Genomic DNA, 18,076 nt, shown 5'->3' on the forward strand with positions numbered 1-18,076 from the left:
CTGTTCCTCTCTTGGTGCTCCCAAAAAGTTTTTGGAGCTCGAGTTTAAAGAGATCACATGTATGGGCCTTGGAGTGGAAAAGGGTTGCAGTAGTTACTAAACTTTCTCTCTTGACACAGAAAATAACCCTCTGCTGGGGCTATAATTTATTGACGCTAAGAGGTTTTATGGCACAAACTTTAACCAGTTCTTCCCACACAGCTATTCTCACCCACTGCACTCATTAATCAGAAAGCCTTTTAAATGTTATCTAGTAGCAAGAATTAATGTTAATAAATGTTATCTAGTAGCAGTTGTGTTTTGCTCATGATGTCCCTTAGCTTGCTCTTTCATTTCCTCTTTTTCAACATTATCACATTATGTTCACTCTTCTTATTTGCTTTTCCTCTTCACAAAGCTCTTTAAACAGCTGCAAAGGGGGAGGGACCACTATGCTCAGGAAAATTACACTTTGCAGAACGCTTCTGTCAGGTCCTACTGTCTGTCTCTTTCCTGGCATTTCATACCTCCAAGATTCAGGTTTGCTTTTACATCTCTTCCCTGTGCATCCCTGCCAACAGAGCCTATTGCCAGCTGTCTAAGCTGAAGAGCAGTAATCTACATCTTCTTACTGCCATGAGGAAAATGTACCCCCTCGTTCTCTTTGTAGTGGGCTCCTTTTGTCTGAACGGTAAGTGACCTTTTCTTTCTCCTACAGTTTCAGAACAGTGGGAGCTTTTGGGAGTAAGAGGCATGGCAGTGACATGAGCTCACAGACAATTTGTAACCATCACCTCGGGAGGTTGCTGACTTTAAGAGGATGTATAAAATTTATTATTTTAGTGTTCATTTGGGCTTGTTTGGTATCAGCACATGCACTACGACGAATATGGACAGATAGATTGGATATAAAATTATATAACTGTAGGACATGACAAGGATAATGACTAAATAATATCCATTTAGATGCTCCCAGGATCATCTGTGATAGGAAAAGCTGCATGTTGTGCTGAAGGTGAAAAAATGAACCATGTCATGATCCATAAATATGACAGATCTCATCCTTCTACCATTATTTTCTCAAGTTCCTATATTTTACAAAGTTTATACTTCCTAATTTTTTTAATTAGAATGGAAACAGTTTAAGTTAAGTTGTCATATGTGAATATATGCTACAAAACCATGTATTTATGCCTTTTATACAAGAAGGTTTTCCTCAGTCTGTCAGGGTTTCTTAGATATGTTTTAGCCAACACAACAGCCTGAGAGCAGCATGAAATAGTGCATTTAGCATGGGAGCTTCTTGCCATGGAGAGGCTCCTCTGAAGTGCTCTGAGAGAAACTGGCTGAAACTAAACCAAGATCCTCAGATTACACACTTCCCATTTTTGTCTGTTCACTCCACACTTGTTTTGTTTCTTCTGTCTCTGAAAGACAATTTCAGAAACCATCTGCTTTGTAACAAAAGGAGAGTGAGGGCCCACTTTAGATTTTTAAATTATACACTTCTAACCTCTGAGTATTTCCTTTTTTATTTGCATTAATTGCAGCATAAAAAATTAAAATCTTTAAAATACAGTAAATTCACTGCTACTTCCATTGGAAAAAAAACATTCCAAATCAGTATGTGTTTTTCTAAGATGTTATGAAAGTCTTTCTGCTTGAGAGTATGTTGAGAAGTAACAACATCATGAAGTAGTTTCTGAGAAGATAATAGGACTGCTTCATTGCTGCTTCTTTACTAATTACAATTCTTACTAATTGGTATGTCATTTATGTCTGAGAGAGTAAAGGATTAAAATGGTAACACATGCTACAGTGCTACTTCTAAACAAATATTGTTTCAATGTTTATTATGAGAACTGAGTTCAGAGAAATACTAGAAATATGTCTTATGTTACATTTTGAAATGTAGACGGTAATAACAGTGAGCTTGCCTGTATCTCTCAGCATTGCTCCTTATTCTTTTGTGTGGAAACGAATTAGTTATTACACTGAAATCAAACAGTGTAAGACAGGATGCCAAGTTATTTCACTTTATGTATTTAAATTAGACTATGTAACAAGGAAAGTCTCCACAGCAGAGCAAATGAAGTCTGTGGTTTAGTTTCTTTGGCTGTGAAATTGAAGCATCTTGGTGCAATTTTTTTTTAAATGCTCATAGTCCCACAGAGAAAACTAAGTTACTGAGGAATGTGTACTGCAAGGTATGTGGTGATTGCTCTCCTTGTCACAGAGCAGATGTGTAGCGTGCTCAGTGAGGCTAAAATAATTTCCCCAGCTCAGGATCCACCCCAATGGGCTTTATTTATTTACTGCTTTCAGTACACAAAGATACTCCACTCCCAAATTAGGACTGCTTGATCATTGTTGTTAAAATAATTTGTCTAAAAGCATCAGTCTAACGTCTGCAACATCTCTGGTGATTACTGCTATTTGGAAAAAAACAGTTTGTGGGGGAAACTGCATTTCCATTTCTTCCAGCCCTGAGAGGAAAAAGAGACATTTCAAAAGCCTGGCTACTGACACACAATGCACATAAAGATGAAACTGGATGCCTGGTAATTTCGTTCTCATTAATTGCCATCTGTTTTATATGTAGATTGTTAATGGAAAGAAGACTGTAAAAATTAGACAAGAAACACTCATTTTTCGCCAGTATTTACAGAGAGATTGGTTTTAACAAGTTTTAAGGCAGTGTAGGGCTGACATCTAGTGGTAGATGATACAGGTGACAGAGCAGTCCCTTTATTTCTGATTACTAAATTACAAAGACTGGAATTTTACAAAGGATTATCCCTAGTGAAAGAATGCCTTCACTAAGAACAGGTAATAATTTCTCAAAGGTATTCATTGTTGAATAAATATTTTTTATAATGAAAGTCATGGTTTGTCATTAATCCACATAAAGTTTATTAACAGTCAGTACTTGGAAATCTGAGCTGTTCTTATCAGATATGCAGACCCCACACCATGTTTGGATTTGCTGACCAGACGACTGTGATTGCTAAAAGCAGGTTTCAGAGTAAAAACTACTTGCAAATCCAGAATTAGCTTTCTGCAAATATTCTACAGTTCCTACCCCTTACTCCGTGTTTAGCAAATACTCTCTGTGCTGGAATATCCACAGACAAAGGAGGCAATGCAGTGAAAACATAGTTCACAATTCAAACAAGAACTCACATCTTTGCTACCAGTATTCAGTGAGTACTGAATGAAGCAAACCAACGGACGATTTATTTCTATTTTAATTATAGCCATATGTTTACATCACTTACATATGCAACAGTGGGAATGTCTACTAAAAAAAATGTACTATAAACAAACCCAACATAAAACTCCACCAAAGAACACAATAAAACAACTTTAACAAGGATTCTCTCTTGAACTACCACAGGACTTCTAACCTATCCTAATAACCACAAGAAGATTCATTCCTAGAACACGGCCCTCTTTTCTTCACAGTATCAAATTTAGCTTTTCTTTGATTGCTGTACACAAGAAAACCACCCCAGAATCTGAAGCTTAGCAAGACTCAGCATAGCTCTAGCATAAGGTTTTGATTAGGCACCTTGCATTGAGAACATGTCATATTAAAATATCACATAGTATAGGGCTTTTATAATGATTTGCAAGGAGGTACAAAGCAAGTGTGAATCAAAAAACAAACTGACCCAACAAACACAGATCCATTCATCCAAATTTGTTTTCCCAGATGCCTTGGAAAGTATTTGAAAAGCCTATTCTGAAGAACAATGTTATAGTTAAGTGTAGGTGAAGAATTTGGGCTACCAGGCCACAGTCCATGCTAGTCTTACAAGAATTAAATCAAGCCTGGTCTTTACCTCAACCTTTCCACAGAGCTTGAGTAAAAGTTGTTCTTAGATGTGAAATCTCTGTTTGATAATCTTTCCTTCACTTTCTCACTGGATCAGAAACAAGAAGGTCTTAGGGTGTCTTTTTAACCCAAGTTGGATTCAGAAGAATTTCAAGTTTAAAGAGGGACTTGTTCAGCCTATCAACTTGCAACCCAGCTGACAAGGAAATGTGGCACCTTCTAGACATGCACACAAATTTTGGCAGCTTATTTGATCCTGACCTTTTGGTGTCTGCCTTTCCCCAGATTTCATGCATATGCTACAACATAAAAAAAAAACCCCAAAACAAATTAATGCACCACAAATTTAAAATACTTGCATGTCCAGTGTTTTTTACTGTGTGAAATTGCTCTGGGAAATAATGAAGCATGCATGCTGTAAGGACACTACCCTTATTTCTGCAATGTCTAGAGGTGAATTAGGTGAGCTGAATTAGGTGACCTTTTCTATGGAAGAGGTATTCATTCCATTGTATTGGAACCTGCTTTCACTAACACAGTAATTTCATCAGCATCACAACACAGACCTGCCCAACACAGAGCACAGTGTCTCTGGCTCAGTTCTGTTGACCTTGCTCACCAGTATGGTCAGGAGGTCAACAGTGGTTTGAAAGTCCACTGGGGTGACTTTAAACAGCACACAAAGAACATGAGAACAGAATAAATGAATAAATGACCCTAGGATTGTGCCAGAAGCTGCTCTGCTCCACAGGGGATGTTCAGGCTTGTTTGATAGTAACCTGTGGATGTTGTATTTTGTAGTCACTGGACTCCAGCTTTGGCAAAGATTTACAGTATTTGTGAAAGTCCACAAATCAGGTTTTACTTCCAATGAAGCGAATCTAAGATACTGCCTTCGGTTTTCAAATTTTGAAACAGAAACTTCACTAGCTACCAGAGTCCCCAGTCATTAAAAAATCCTTTATGACTCCTAAAGCTTATCCCCTGGTTTTCTCTACATAAAGCAGAGGCTTTAAATTTGAATGTGTACCTACAACTCTGTCTCCTATAGCATTAAGAGAGAAGTCACAGCTGGATCCCTCCATTTGGATCACAGAATAATTCTTCCCCTGCTATCAAGAGGGTGGTTTGCTCCCAGTTTCTACTTCTGAGTGTAATTCCCAAAAGTATCTACCAATCTGAGCTTCACATTTTATTGCAAAAAACCCTGAAAGGGATCTGCTTTGATCTGTGCTCTGTGAAAGACAGTCAACTTCAGCAGAACAGATATCAGTGCAAGCACCCTATCTTCCTGTTCTCACAAGCCTTCAGAAAATCAAAAGCTGTCATTATTTCCCAAAGATGATCTGATGCACAGATATTCTGTGAGCCCCACATCATGACTTTAGTCTCCCTTCTACAATTTTGTTTTGTGATGCTTTACAGGAAGCATGGCAGCAGATGCTGAAGAAAAACTAATGAACCACCTCCTGAGTCCTGACAGGTACAATAAGTTAATTCGACCAGCTGTCAACTCCTCCCAGTTGGTATCCATAGAACTGCAGGTTTCCCTGGCACAGCTTATTAGTGTGGTAAGTTCAAATTAGGCTATGCCTTTACATTCAATACTACCTGCACAGCACTCTAATTAGTAGTTATACAGGCATTGATACATCTCTGCTCTTTTCTCATTTGTGTAACACTGTTAATAGGCAGAGCCCATACACACAATTTACCAATTTTATACCTCACAATGGAGCTACAATGGGGAAATCAGTCTATGCCTAAGCTTTGAAGGATGGGGCCAGATCTTCATCCAATAGAATTCCATCTATCTAAAATTCAAAATCATTCCACTGATTCAGTACAGCTACTGTAAGTTACCCCAGATCAGGACCTGTCCTGGACAGTGCACACCATCCACCATCAGTGGAATGCTAATCCATCTTCTGCTGAAGGCATTCAATGGCCTGAAAACAAGCTACAAAGCCACATCCAAATCATATGACATATCAGGCATATTAATAAAGAACACTGGAATGCTGTAAGGAAAAATACACAGTTCTGGCTGGAATAGCTTAACATGGTTTAAACAATCATCATGAAAGCAACTCCTCATATTCAATAACAATTACTTCAGTGGGTCTAAAATACACTTTCACCCACAAGGTTAGTACGTGTTTGACAATTATTCCAAGGTATAAACACATCTTTACTAAGAGAGGTTAACATTAACAGCAGTGGGAACAAGAACCAGTATATAAGTGGGAATAATTTCCTGAACTGGGGCTTTCAACTCTGCTGCTCTCCTTGGATGACAGAGAAGATACAGATGACTGCCTCCCTTGTCAGAATTTGTGTAAGGGCTAGTGACTGGACTGCTGCAAACTTTTAGAGACATAAAGAATTTACATTCTGAAATTCAAGAGGAAAGGAGAAAGACTGTTGGAACGTAAGGGAAACTGTACAAATAGCTGAGGTTTCATACACCCATGCAGACTGGATATAATATATATAGAGATACTCATAGGTGTATATACATATACACTCAGGATTCAATGGCAGGTATACCAGATTATTCTAGTTAAGTGCTCTCTCCTGGGGAACTCCATCTGGACACAGACATGTATCCTTACATCCTGCACTACTACCATGAGCACAATGTCCCCTCAGACTGCAGATTCTGGGCATAAAAAAGGAGGTGTCTTGCTCCAGAGGCCCTGGTGATCAACAGCCTAAGCAAGGTGGATGAATGGGTAAAGACCAAGACACCAAGACACCAAGACCAGCACAGCTCAGTCCCTATCCCTTTATAGCCTCGCTCTTCCAACAGAACACAATTAGGCATCTTGTAGGCTCCAACAATCTCAAGCATCTTCAGGATCAGACAATTAACTCATTTTCCTGCAGAAATCCTCCTGACAGACCTTCTGCAGAGAAGTTTTTCTTCTGGACTGCCGTCCAGAGACAGCAGTTCATGAAGCAGAGCCTGCCAGCTGAGAGAGTACGTGGCAAACCTTACACCAACCTCACACAACCTCCTGTAGGCCTCCCTGATGGTCAACTGTCCCTCCTGGTTCAAATCAAGGGTGGAGAAGTGGGGTGGGGGATGAAACCAGCTTAGCAAGGTTGTGGTCATTGTTTCCAAATAACTGCACTCACTCCTGCCATAACTGTTCTTGTTAAAAGGCATTTGGAATTCTACATTCATGGGGTTACTGCTTATCATCAGTATGTGTACAAGACTGGCCATCATACCTCAGAGATATGTCTGTCTTGAAATACACTAGACAAAATCATGCTCAAAAACCCACTGAATAAATCTTTTTACTGCAATAAAGTGAAATATTTTAGTTTTTGTCTCTGTTTTTTCCCTGCAGAATGAACGGGAGCAGATCATGACTACAAACGTCTGGCTGAACCAGGTAACAAACCCACAGAGCAATGGCTCTTGCAAACCACAAATACAACTGCTCTCACTCCATCACATGATTGTTTTGTTAGTGCTGGTCTGGACACTCCCATCACTAGTGTACAATTCTTCTCTTAGGAGTGGATTGATTATCGGCTGGCTTGGAAGCCCTCTGACTATGAAGGAATAAATAAGCTGAGAATACCTGCAAAACACATCTGGTTGCCAGACATTGTGCTTTACAATAAGTAAGTAAAACTGGTGTAGTTTATGCAGACAATGAACAAAAGTATAACCAAGGACAAATATCAGAAACAATCAAGTAGGTCTGGTAAAATTTTAAAACTGAATTTTGTCATTTTTAGATGGTAGCAAGTGTATCTGACTGGGCTACTGGGCTCAAAGATAATTTTCACCATCAGTGAAAGATGGTGAAATTCCAGCAGAGCTGGAAGATGTCTGCAGTGTGAGCAGTTACAGCAGAGGATCCATGCCAAGGCTCACAACTGAGGCAGACTTATATGAAAATAGACTGTATGGAGAGAATAAATTGTAGGTATAAGTACAGTTGCAAGAAGATGTCTGGAATCCTATCAGACATCTTAGGGGCTGAGATATAGTTTTGTTTCCTTCTTCCCCCACTCCTTCTTCTACCACAGACCCCAAGACACAAATCTGTTACAAAGTTCACACACACCATAACTCCAGGAGTTCATATTCATGTAGACAACTAAATCATATTCAATTTTCATAAAGCATTGAAAAAAACCCATTCTATGAATACATAAGAAATCTGTCAACATTTGACCCTGTTGCTTTATAGTACTGAGAAAAATATCACACTTCAGTTCCTCTTTCAAACAGCTAACTGACAATTTTGTTTTGCTTTGGTTTAAGTCTCTAGCAAAACATTGACGTGGATTATAAACTTTTTTTTAAATAATCAAAATTTATAATTTTATGATACTTTGAAAACCAATGAATTCATGAACACATGATGATTTATGAACATATACAGATGGGAAACTCAGGAAGTTTATATATAACTGAGTTAAGTCCTTGGAATCCTACTACTGGAAACCAGATTTGATGAACACTTAAACCTAATGTATTACTCACAAAATAATTCAGCCAGTGGATTAGGATGTACTCTGCCTGCTCAAAGCTTGTTCTAGTAAATTGTGCCTCTGCCCTCTGCCTCTTTTTGCTACTGGCCAAGTGATACTGTTTAATAGGTTGTAAAAATAGAAAGGAATAGTTTCAAAAGGTTTCTTAAATGCATAGGAACAAGCCACAATGTAATGGATTTCTACATTAGTACAAAGCTTCAATTAAATTTTAGCTGAAGGACAGCTCCATGTAACTTCCTGCTGCTGGAGCAGAGTTTCACAGGCATCAGTCAGTTTGAGGTGCTCAGGAAAACACAAAGCATGTCCTCATGCCCACAGGTCTGTCTGTGGTGTGTGCAGAGGGCTCTGGGAGTGCAGCCCAGCCTCTTCCCACCACTCAGACAGGGCAGTCAGCACCAGCACGCACATACTCCCAGCACAGGATTCTGCCCAGCTCATGGCATGGCATGATGGCAAAGCTAACCCAGGGAGCAGAGAAATGTCAACTAAGATACAATTCATTTCCCTACCTTGTTGGCAATGAACTAATGACCCCTATTAGTGGCTGTAGCCACTCACTCCCGTATCTGGTTGTTTCACTGTCTGCATGAATTAACTGCAAACGTCTCAGCTCAGTGACAGGCACTCACTGCCTCACCCAGTTTGACTCTGGAAAGGGCTCAGAGTCAAAACTAACTGATTCAGACACATGTACCAAGCCTTAGATATTTGTAGCATTTCCCTACTTAGGAAAAAAAAATCACCCTTAGCACTGAGATAACTCTTTTCCATGTTGCCTTGCTAACAAACACTACCTCGGGATGCTTAATGGCTTAAACAGCCCTATCTTGTTGGCCCACACTGTTGGGCAGGAGGAGATGCTACTGCCTGATAATGATCTTCTCCCTAAATTAAAGGGCCCATCAGAACACAGAAGACTCCCCTGGTTCAGCAGTTGGAAGAGATACAAAGCCAAGATTATTTGTGGGCACTAAACACTGCGGCTTGTGTGTTCTGGTTTTGTAATAAGTAAACATTAACTGGAGAGATGCAATAAATTATAAGCCATATAATTACATTTCCTCTGCCTACACTCTCCCTGTATTTCTAACTAATGCAGCTCATCCTTAATTCCTTGTCCAAGTCATTTAGGAGTGTTGCTCTGTGTTCTTAGCAGTGGCTATGCTCCAAATCAAAGGTACCTCTGTTTTCACATGGGATGATCTCATTTTTGCTTAGCCTTAAGAGATGCAAAACATTGAGCAAACATTTACAAAATACATTGATTTCTTTGTATGAAACAGAGGTGTGTATTATAATTTTGCAACTTTTTTTGTGAGTATTGGACCCAAAATCAACTATCTGATTAGGAGAAATGCCTACATTGATGTCCGTATCAAGTTTAGCTCCCTACAGCAGAGATTTCAGAATAATAGTATTACTAAACTTTGATTCTCAGAACAACTGGGGCCCACAAGATCAAGAATGTCAGACCTTTTCTGTTTTGAACTATGGTTTTCCTCCTAATATTTTATCACTTCTTCTCCTCTCTCTTTTCTCCTCGCGTTAGTGCGGACGGCACGTACGAAGTCTCGCTGTACACAAATGCCATTGTAAATAACAATGGAAGCATTCGCTGGTTGCCACCAGCCATTTACAAGAGTGCCTGCAAGATTGAGGTGAAGCATTTCCCATTTGACCAACAAAACTGCACCCTCAAGTTCCGGTCCTGGACGTATGACCACACAGAAATTGATATGGTGCTCAAGACTTCCATGGCGAGCATGGATGACTTCACACCGAGCGGAGAGTGGGACATTGTAGCACTCCCAGGAAGAAGGACTGTAAACCCTCTGGACCCCAATTATGTCGATGTGACATATGACTTCATTATTAAAAGGAAACCACTTTTTTATACCATCAATCTTATCATTCCCTGTGTGCTAATTACATCCTTAGCCATCCTAGTATTCTACTTGCCTTCAGACTGCGGTGAAAAAATGACTTTATGCATATCTGTGTTGCTTGCCTTGACTGTGTTCTTGCTGCTGATCTCCAAAATTGTCCCTCCAACATCTCTAGATGTTCCACTGATTGGCAAGTATCTCATGTTTACAATGGTGCTGGTGACCTTCTCAATAGTTACCAGTGTCTGTGTGCTCAATGTCCACCACAGATCTCCAAGTACTCACACTATGCCCCCGTGGGTAAAGCTGGTTTTCCTTGAAAGGCTCCCAGCCTATTTGTTCATGAAGCGCCCAGAAAATAATCCTCCACAGCAAAAGCCATGCAACTGCAAAAAGACAAAAACAGAGAATCCTTGTATGGAGCCATCTGACTTCTACAAGAACTCTACCTATTTTTTGAATACAGCTTCTGCTAAAAGATATGATATGAAAGTCTCTGAGACACCTGACAATGTCAGCAGTCATCGAGATTTTAGGTTAAGAACAGGTGCAAAATTTTCTCCTGAAGTGCAAGAAGCAATTGATGGAGTCAGTTTTATAGCAGAGCACATGAAAAGCGATGACAACGACCAGAGTGTAAGTAAAAATAAGAAATCCCTGCCCTTCCAAACTTCATCTTCTGTCCTCCTCTGTAACATGCTATTCCTCAGAAAGCATATTTGAACTCTCTAGCTATTGTCAAGATTTTAGAGAGATTCTAGATATAGCTCATAAGAGGAAACAATTTATGCCATTAATGAAAAGCAATTTGATAACTGCAAATATTCTTCTGATAAATAACATGGCTATTTCTACAAAAAGAGTTTGCTGATTGCCCAGTAAGTCATGAAACACTTAAAAAAGCTTTGTTGTCAAATTCAAGTGGTGATTGGCAGGGGAAGAAAACAATATTCAGTTCCAGGTTAGAAATAGACCATTTTTCACCGTTGTGAATCAGTAAGACTGTGATTCGATCCATGGCCAGGCCAAGTTAACCAGAAACAACTTTTCTGCAGCCCATGCTTCATATACCTAACTGAGCACAGTACCATTGTGAATCAGTAAGACTGATTCGATCCATGGCCAGGCCAAGTTAACCAGAAACAACTTTTCTGCAGCCCATGCTTCATTTACCTAACTGAGCACAGCAGAAGCATTTAGCAAAATTGGTAGAAGCCCTTTGCAAACACCCTCTCTAGACTAAAACACCTGCCTGTATATGGCGAACACCATGGGTAGGATTAAAAACCTCAACAGAGCTGACACTTCTTCCATTATTTGTATATATACACCAGACTCATTTCTGGTTATTTAAGCTGTGCTGCTGCTCTATTCCCCTGCCCTACCCACAGGCCTGTAGCTAGCACAATCAAGCTGATAGAAACACTGTGAATAATGCTTGAAAAATTCAGGTGGGTCACAGGTTTTATTTAGACAAGTGCCTACAGTTGGGAAAAATCATCCTCATACCTACCCTTGTCCTCTCTCTAATCCAGACCACAGTGAGACTCCAGGTTCTCTATTCCTGTTGTGCTGCCTTCCCTCAGCCAAGCAGATTAAATAAAGTCTGGTTTCTGATCTTGCAGCAGTCCCTAGAGGAGCATGCTGCTGAGTAGGTCATGTTTTCTATTAACTGAAATTACTGTCAATATAAATAAAGAAGTTCAGCTATTAACATTAGACATGAGCTTGTAAACATTGAAACTGACTGAACAGAAGCCGACTCCATAGTGCAGGAAAAGGTTTTCTAACAGCTCAAAAATTCTTGCAAGGGTGCACACTAAAGGATTGACAAATCTTTCACTTGGTAGTAAGAACAATGTTCAAGAGCATTTTATACATTGAAAATCCATTTACTGCTTTTCACATAAGGTCCTCTGATATTACATACATTTTTTCTAGATTCTTAACTTTATTCTCTGCTTCCTTCCCTCATCACAACGGTCTGATAACAACTGTTCATGTACATTTCTATGGTCTGACTGCAGAAGCATTCAATTCCCATTAGCAGCAGTGGGAATGAAAAGTGTGCACTGAAGGAAAAATATGTAATGGTCTAATATCAGACATGATTCAACTGACAAGGATGATAATGTCACTGATGTGAAGACATCCCCTGTGCAACCAGAATCAATGAGAGAGGAAAAATTATTCCTGAGATGCAAATGCAGATTGATATATTTCTCCTTTACAATAATAGCCCAATTAGTCACTTCAGTCTGAGACAGAATCTAAGGCCATGACTATCACAGACAACACAGGGCGAAAAGGCATTTTAATAAAACCAACAGTATTAATATGCATTAAACCCCCTGAATAAGATGACTGCTGATAAGAAAAGAACTCTGAAGCTAACCTTGTTTAACAGCAGTAAACACCATCTATTTTCGTCCATTCAGATTAATAGCATTTACAAACTAAAATTGAAGAACGAAATTCCTTAATTGGATTATAGTGTGGGTCCTTCAAGGCTGGCACCACACCAGGCAGCCACACTCAGTATCTGATGTATCCCAGAAAGCTAAGAAATATTTACTGTATTTTTCTCCACTGCTCAGATGTGTTGTAGGAGAAAAATCCCTTACCAAGCCTAAAGCCAGTTTATTCCCTGAACCTTGAGATCAGTTTCCTTTTATTCTGATAAACAAAAACTCAGCATTAGCGAAAGGAAGACCAAAAGAATATGACAAATTACTAATATCTTTAATTGGCTTTTTCTTCCAGGTCATTGAAGATTGGAAGTATGTTGCCATGGTAGTGGACAGGCTGTTTCTCTGGATATTTGTCCTTGTTTGTGTCCTGGGGACTGTTGGATTATTTCTGCAACCACTTTTTCAAAACCACACTGCTGCCATAAACCCTTAGCTATTATTTTAAATGTCAATACTTACACAGACATTTGGTCTCGTTCTGCTCTCAGTTCCACTTTGTTAACTCCGCAGAGGTGCCAAGTGAGTTGCACTTACATCCCTTAGAGTAGGGAAAAGGAACGTAGAGCTTAACTTACTGGGATAGGAAAAAAACAAAACAAAGAAAAAACTATTTTTTTTTCCAGTGAGTCCAGTACTTCTGCTGATATCTTGCCCTTTTTTCAATTATTTGAAGTCTGAACATTACCGTGAAAGACCAAGATGTTATCCTGTACAAGATGTCATCCTGGCATCATCATCATCATCATCATCATCATCTTATATTATGTATTTTAAATACATTGCCTTAGGAAGGATATTTTCTTTCCTTAGAATACTGCAATTTCCATGTTACAAAGAAGATACTGCTGTGAAATTTACTTCCTTCAAATGCATCAAAGTTATTTGTGTCTGATTTATAAAGAGCTTTGCAAGTGGGTTTGATACATCTGAACTGAGAAACAGAAACACTTCTGAGGTAGCCACTGAAAGGTTTCTCAGCTTGCCATCTTTGGTAGCCAATGGATCAGCAAAGGCCAAATTAATGTATGATAAACAAACATGTATATAATACTCTGATGATGAAATATAAATAAAACATAACATTTTCCTTTATATAGATTTAGTCCTCAAATTTCCTGCAAGTTTGACAGCTCATGTATCTGGGGCACAAACACACTTTAATGAGTCTAAGGCTACGAGCATAGGAAAGCAATGGGAGAAGACAACAGTGAAAGGCAGTAAGAATGAGAGGACACGTGAGCACGCACAGACCTGTGTGTTTTTCTGGAGAGATTTTAATGTTGATTTAAGCATAACCCTAAATAAATCAGCTAGGGAAGCACATAGAGTCTTAAAGTCTTGGGCAAAGGACAGATCGAGGCCCTAGACCCCACCCCCATCACAGGACAATCCCACCACAGTTTGTTCCAGGTAACCTGCAAAAAGAGAAGTGGGCTCCTGGCACTTTTCAAGTTAAACCAATTTCAGTTTTCCCTTGGAGTGCTGTGAAGACACACAACAATTGTATCACCATTGGTGAGTACAACTAATACCTGGTGAACAAACTTGAAATCCACTATTACTTGTGAAGGGGATTTGAGTCTCACCTGTCACAGGGGGATTAGCTGACACCTAAACCTGTGTTCTTCATCAAGCCACAGCAGAAGACAGTTCCAGCCCTACTTGCCTTCATCAAGACCAAGCTACATTTCCACCTAGATTGTCATTCCCAGGCAGCCTCACATAAGGACATAGATTTAGCTGTGTCAAACAGCTGCATTCACACCTCTGCTCCCAGCAGCTGCAGAGCTGCAGCTCCTTCCCAGCCCCTGGCTGAGCCCCCCTGCACCAGTGGCACCCCTCGTCCCTGAGGCCTGGGAGGGTCCCCCGGGGCCCTTCAGCGGGGCCGGGGGCCCGGCAGCCTGAGAGGATGGGGAGAAGTATCACAAGTGGGGTGGGTGAGGCCTGCCTTCAGCCCCTCGTTAGAAGGGTTCACACTGTCACCCTCCCTTCCATTCCCCTTCCTCTAAGCACTGTGTCCCTGACACAGACAGGGCAGGGAGGTGAGGGACAGCTGTAGGGCTGCCTGCCCTAGTGATGCACACACCCTGGGATCACCATGTCCTCCTCGCAGGGGGGCAGCCCGGCCATCTCCCCAAACATTAACTGTTCTGGGCACTCCCGTGGTGACCAGTGGGTGCTGTAAGGTTTAAATGGGTCAAACGGGCTCTCCCCACCTCAAATGTTTCCTTCTCCTTTTCAGCCCTGGAGAGCAGAGCTGCTCCTCTGCAGGCAGCTGTAACAGCAGTGAGGTGAGATGGGGCACGGACAGCCCCGGGAGCAGAGGGCTGCCTTCCCCAAGCTAGGAGATGCCGCTGTGTGTTGGGTTACATCCCAGCCACAGGTGCACACATCCCTCAGCTGCTGAACAGCTTCTTCTGCTTGCAGTGAAGGCATAGGGAAGCCAGAGAAGCTGCCAGCACTGTGCAGGCAATGTAAAGGTAAAGGCCCTTTAATGCTGAACGGGGAATCTGAAAGAGGCAGTGCAGACTTAAGCTGCAAGAGCTACTGCAAACTAATTCAGGGCAGGAAGGAGAGGGACTCACCCAGCCAAGCAGCCATGGATGCAGCAAAGCAGCTGCAGCCCCCTGACAGACACGGGCCTGTGCAGAGCACAGACCCTTTCTATTGTTTTCACCCAGCATCAACAGCACTTTGGGCTCTGTCCCACTCTTACCCTCATTACTCTCCTTCCCATCTCCCTCTTCCTTCCCCTGCTGCCTGAATGCATCTGAAATGAGGCCCCAGGTGCTCCCATCTCAGAACCAGCCTTATCTCTACGAGCAGGAAAGACTGATAATGCTTGGCTCTGTAACTGCAGCCTTCAGCTGAATTATCCTCAGCAGGAACAAAAGTTTTAGAAAGGATTTGGCAGCTCAGTTAGCAGCTATCACAGAGTCCAGGCAGATGAAGTCCTCAGACTTGACAAACCCAGAAAAAGCTTTCAAGAGGCACATCACTGGCCCCAGGGAGATCCCTGCAGAGCCAGAGCTTCTCATCCAGGAAATGGTGGGCTCTGGTGCTTTTCATACACTGTGGCCACCTTACTCCTTTTTAAACCAATATACTCTTTCCTAGTTACGTTGTTGGGAACCACCTCTGTATCATTAGCATTTCCAGATCTAATTTAATCCATAGCAAACTTCAGAATGAAAAATTTCACCCCAAGTCCTAAAATTTGGAAAAATCTGACCTCCTAAAACTGTATTTTCCAATTGGCAAATCCTATTTTTGCCTAACTGGCGGCAGCACCACCTACATAATAGATAGAATTGCTCCCAGTTTAACTTGTCAAAGAATTATAGGGTTTTCTGCTTTTAATTTTTGGCAAGATTTTAAAATTAAAAGACTGGAGAAAAGGAAATATCAAAAATGTCTTCTTGCAGGGAAATATGAATATGATTATGTCCCAGCTCATTGAACAAAATAAACTTTAACATTTCTGCTTTTTAGTGGTTTTACCATAACGTTTTCCATTTAAAAAAAAGGATATTCAAAATGTATTTTACACAAAATTGCTTTTCAATGGTATTGTGCAACCAGTCTTTGCTTCCCTACCAGTGAGGGAAAATCTCTGTTTGGTTTCTCTCCATTCCCTACCATTACAAAACTCTTTAATCCTGAACCATTCTTGCCTTCCACCAGAACATGTAGAAATTCCAACACCACCACTCACCACCTGCACTCAGATGAGATTACTGGGCACTCTTTCTGCACCCCTGCTGCCACAGCAAACTGGGAACAAGTGGGAGCATCAACACCCCAGACCAAAGGTGAGAAAATGTTCTTTTCTTCCTCACCTGAGTTAAGATTTCATCTTAATAAATATTAACAAAGCAAAACCCCTCTAACAGCATCATGTTTATTAAAGAACAAAGGCTACATAGGTTGTCACTGCATATCTTCCTGTGTACATCAGCTTCCCTCTATCCATACTAATTCTTCTTCCATGTAGTTCTGCAATGCAGTCATGGTGACGTGTTCTCATCACATCACCCTCCCCAGCCATAAAAATAATTCTACCACAATTCTGAGCTGATTTCACCAGGAGATACAGCATGGGATGTTAGGAAAAAAAAATCTATGCCATACAAACACCACTGAAAATTTCAGTAACTAGGCAAATTAAGCTAAAATATCTACATCTCTTGATGCTATGGCTCTTTGCTTCCTCTGCAGATCACTGTTTGCAAATTATTCAGGTTAAACATTGACTTTTGGGGAACACCAGTTATGGTCTGATCTTAACTAATTTCTAGCTGGGATTAAAAAGAACAAACAAAATTCTCAGTTATAATTCTGCTTATAGCAAGGAGACAGAAAGGGAAAACATTTAGCCTCAATGCCCTGGAAATGCAAAACCAAAAGTATCCACAAAGGGTTAAGCTAAAAGACCAAGCAGCTGAGTTCTCTGAAAAAAAAAAAAATCAAATGGACAGTAAAGCCTATTTCCTCCACACTAATAGAATTACAGAAATTATCATAAGAGCATGTGTCTGGGGACAAAGTGAATGATGCTCTGAGAGATAGGGCTAACAGGATAAACAAGCTCAGTGCCAAGAACTGAACCCAGTCTGGTGCTCTTTCTCCCACTGCTACCTCTTAACACAGAACCAAACAGGTCATTGCTCATCCTTCCTTAAGGGCAGACAGTGAAGCACCTATTGGTGCAGCTCCTGTCCCACAGGGCTTCCTTCTCATCGGTTCTAAAAATGGGGGTAGAATCCCATATTGTTCTCTCCACACTTCATCCTTTTACACAGATGTGTGCAACAACCACTGCATGAGCCTTGCACCACCTGCTCATTCCAGATGGGGAGGGCAGTGCAAAAGGTGACTTGTAAGTTAACGAGGAAGCTGGTGGGCCCCTGGGAAATGCCTCACTTTGCAAATCATGATTTTATGGTTGGACTTCAAACAGGTCCTCCTTCTTTCTAGTGTCCTTTCCCATGAACAATAAGGTCTTGTGAGATCAAGTTGGGATCCTGTGCTCGTATTCCCCTTCTCAGATTTCACCTTTCTAATCTACAAAATAGGAATATTCCAAAGACAGTTATTCTCAAGGGTTTGGTCAAGTTTGATTTCCATTCAAAGTCCCAGACTCTTGCCAGATCCAGCTGCTATGTTTACCACTCTGGGCTCAGATCCCACCAATTGTACGTGCCTTTAATTACTCCTGGGGAATAGCACATCCTTTTTGCATGATCAAGCACTCAGCACATGCTCTTTTGAGATGAGACACAAGCAGGAAAAAAATGTCAACAGCCTAATTGGAGATCAGGTCCCATGATCTCAGTTCACTGCTAAATCAGGCATCCCTAATGTTGATATTCATTTCAGAA

The 18,076-nt window shown here is 40.8% G+C and overlaps 1 protein-coding gene across 1 annotated transcript; it reads left to right on the forward strand.

The window, feature by feature from the left end:
• The first annotated feature begins 455 nt into the window (after positions 1-455).
• On the forward strand, positions 456-13,787 carry CHRNB4 (cholinergic receptor nicotinic beta 4 subunit). The gene is made up of 6 exons (XM_039731955.1): positions 456-670; positions 5,243-5,388; positions 7,177-7,221; positions 7,347-7,456; positions 9,888-10,860; positions 12,988-13,787. Exons 1-6 carry the CDS (start codon positions 616-618, stop codon positions 13,126-13,128), a joined length of 1,470 nt encoding a protein of 489 aa, XP_039587889.1. The 5' UTR covers positions 456-615; the 3' UTR covers positions 13,129-13,787.
• The last annotated feature ends 4,289 nt before the right edge of the window (positions 13,788-18,076 follow it).

Source organism: Passer montanus, unplaced genomic scaffold (genome assembly GCF_014805655.1).
Source record: "Passer montanus isolate IOZ18808 unplaced genomic scaffold, ASM1480565v1 scaffold111, whole genome shotgun sequence".
NCBI lineage: Eukaryota > Metazoa > Chordata > Aves > Passeriformes > Passeridae > Passer > Passer montanus.

Bases quoted from the DNA above. Each gene is read 5' to 3' on its own strand.
- CHRNB4 (XM_039731955.1), top strand. From the start codon at position 616: ATGAGGAAAATGTACCCCCTCGTTCTCTTTGTAGTGGGCTCCTTTTGT. The intron at 7,222-7,346 runs GTAACAAACCCA...TTCTTCTCTTAG, and splicing joins CAAACGTCTGGCTGAACCAG to GAGTGGATTGATTATCGGCT. The intron at 7,457-9,887 runs GTAAGTAAAACT...TCCTCGCGTTAG, and splicing joins GACATTGTGCTTTACAATAA to TGCGGACGGCACGTACGAAG.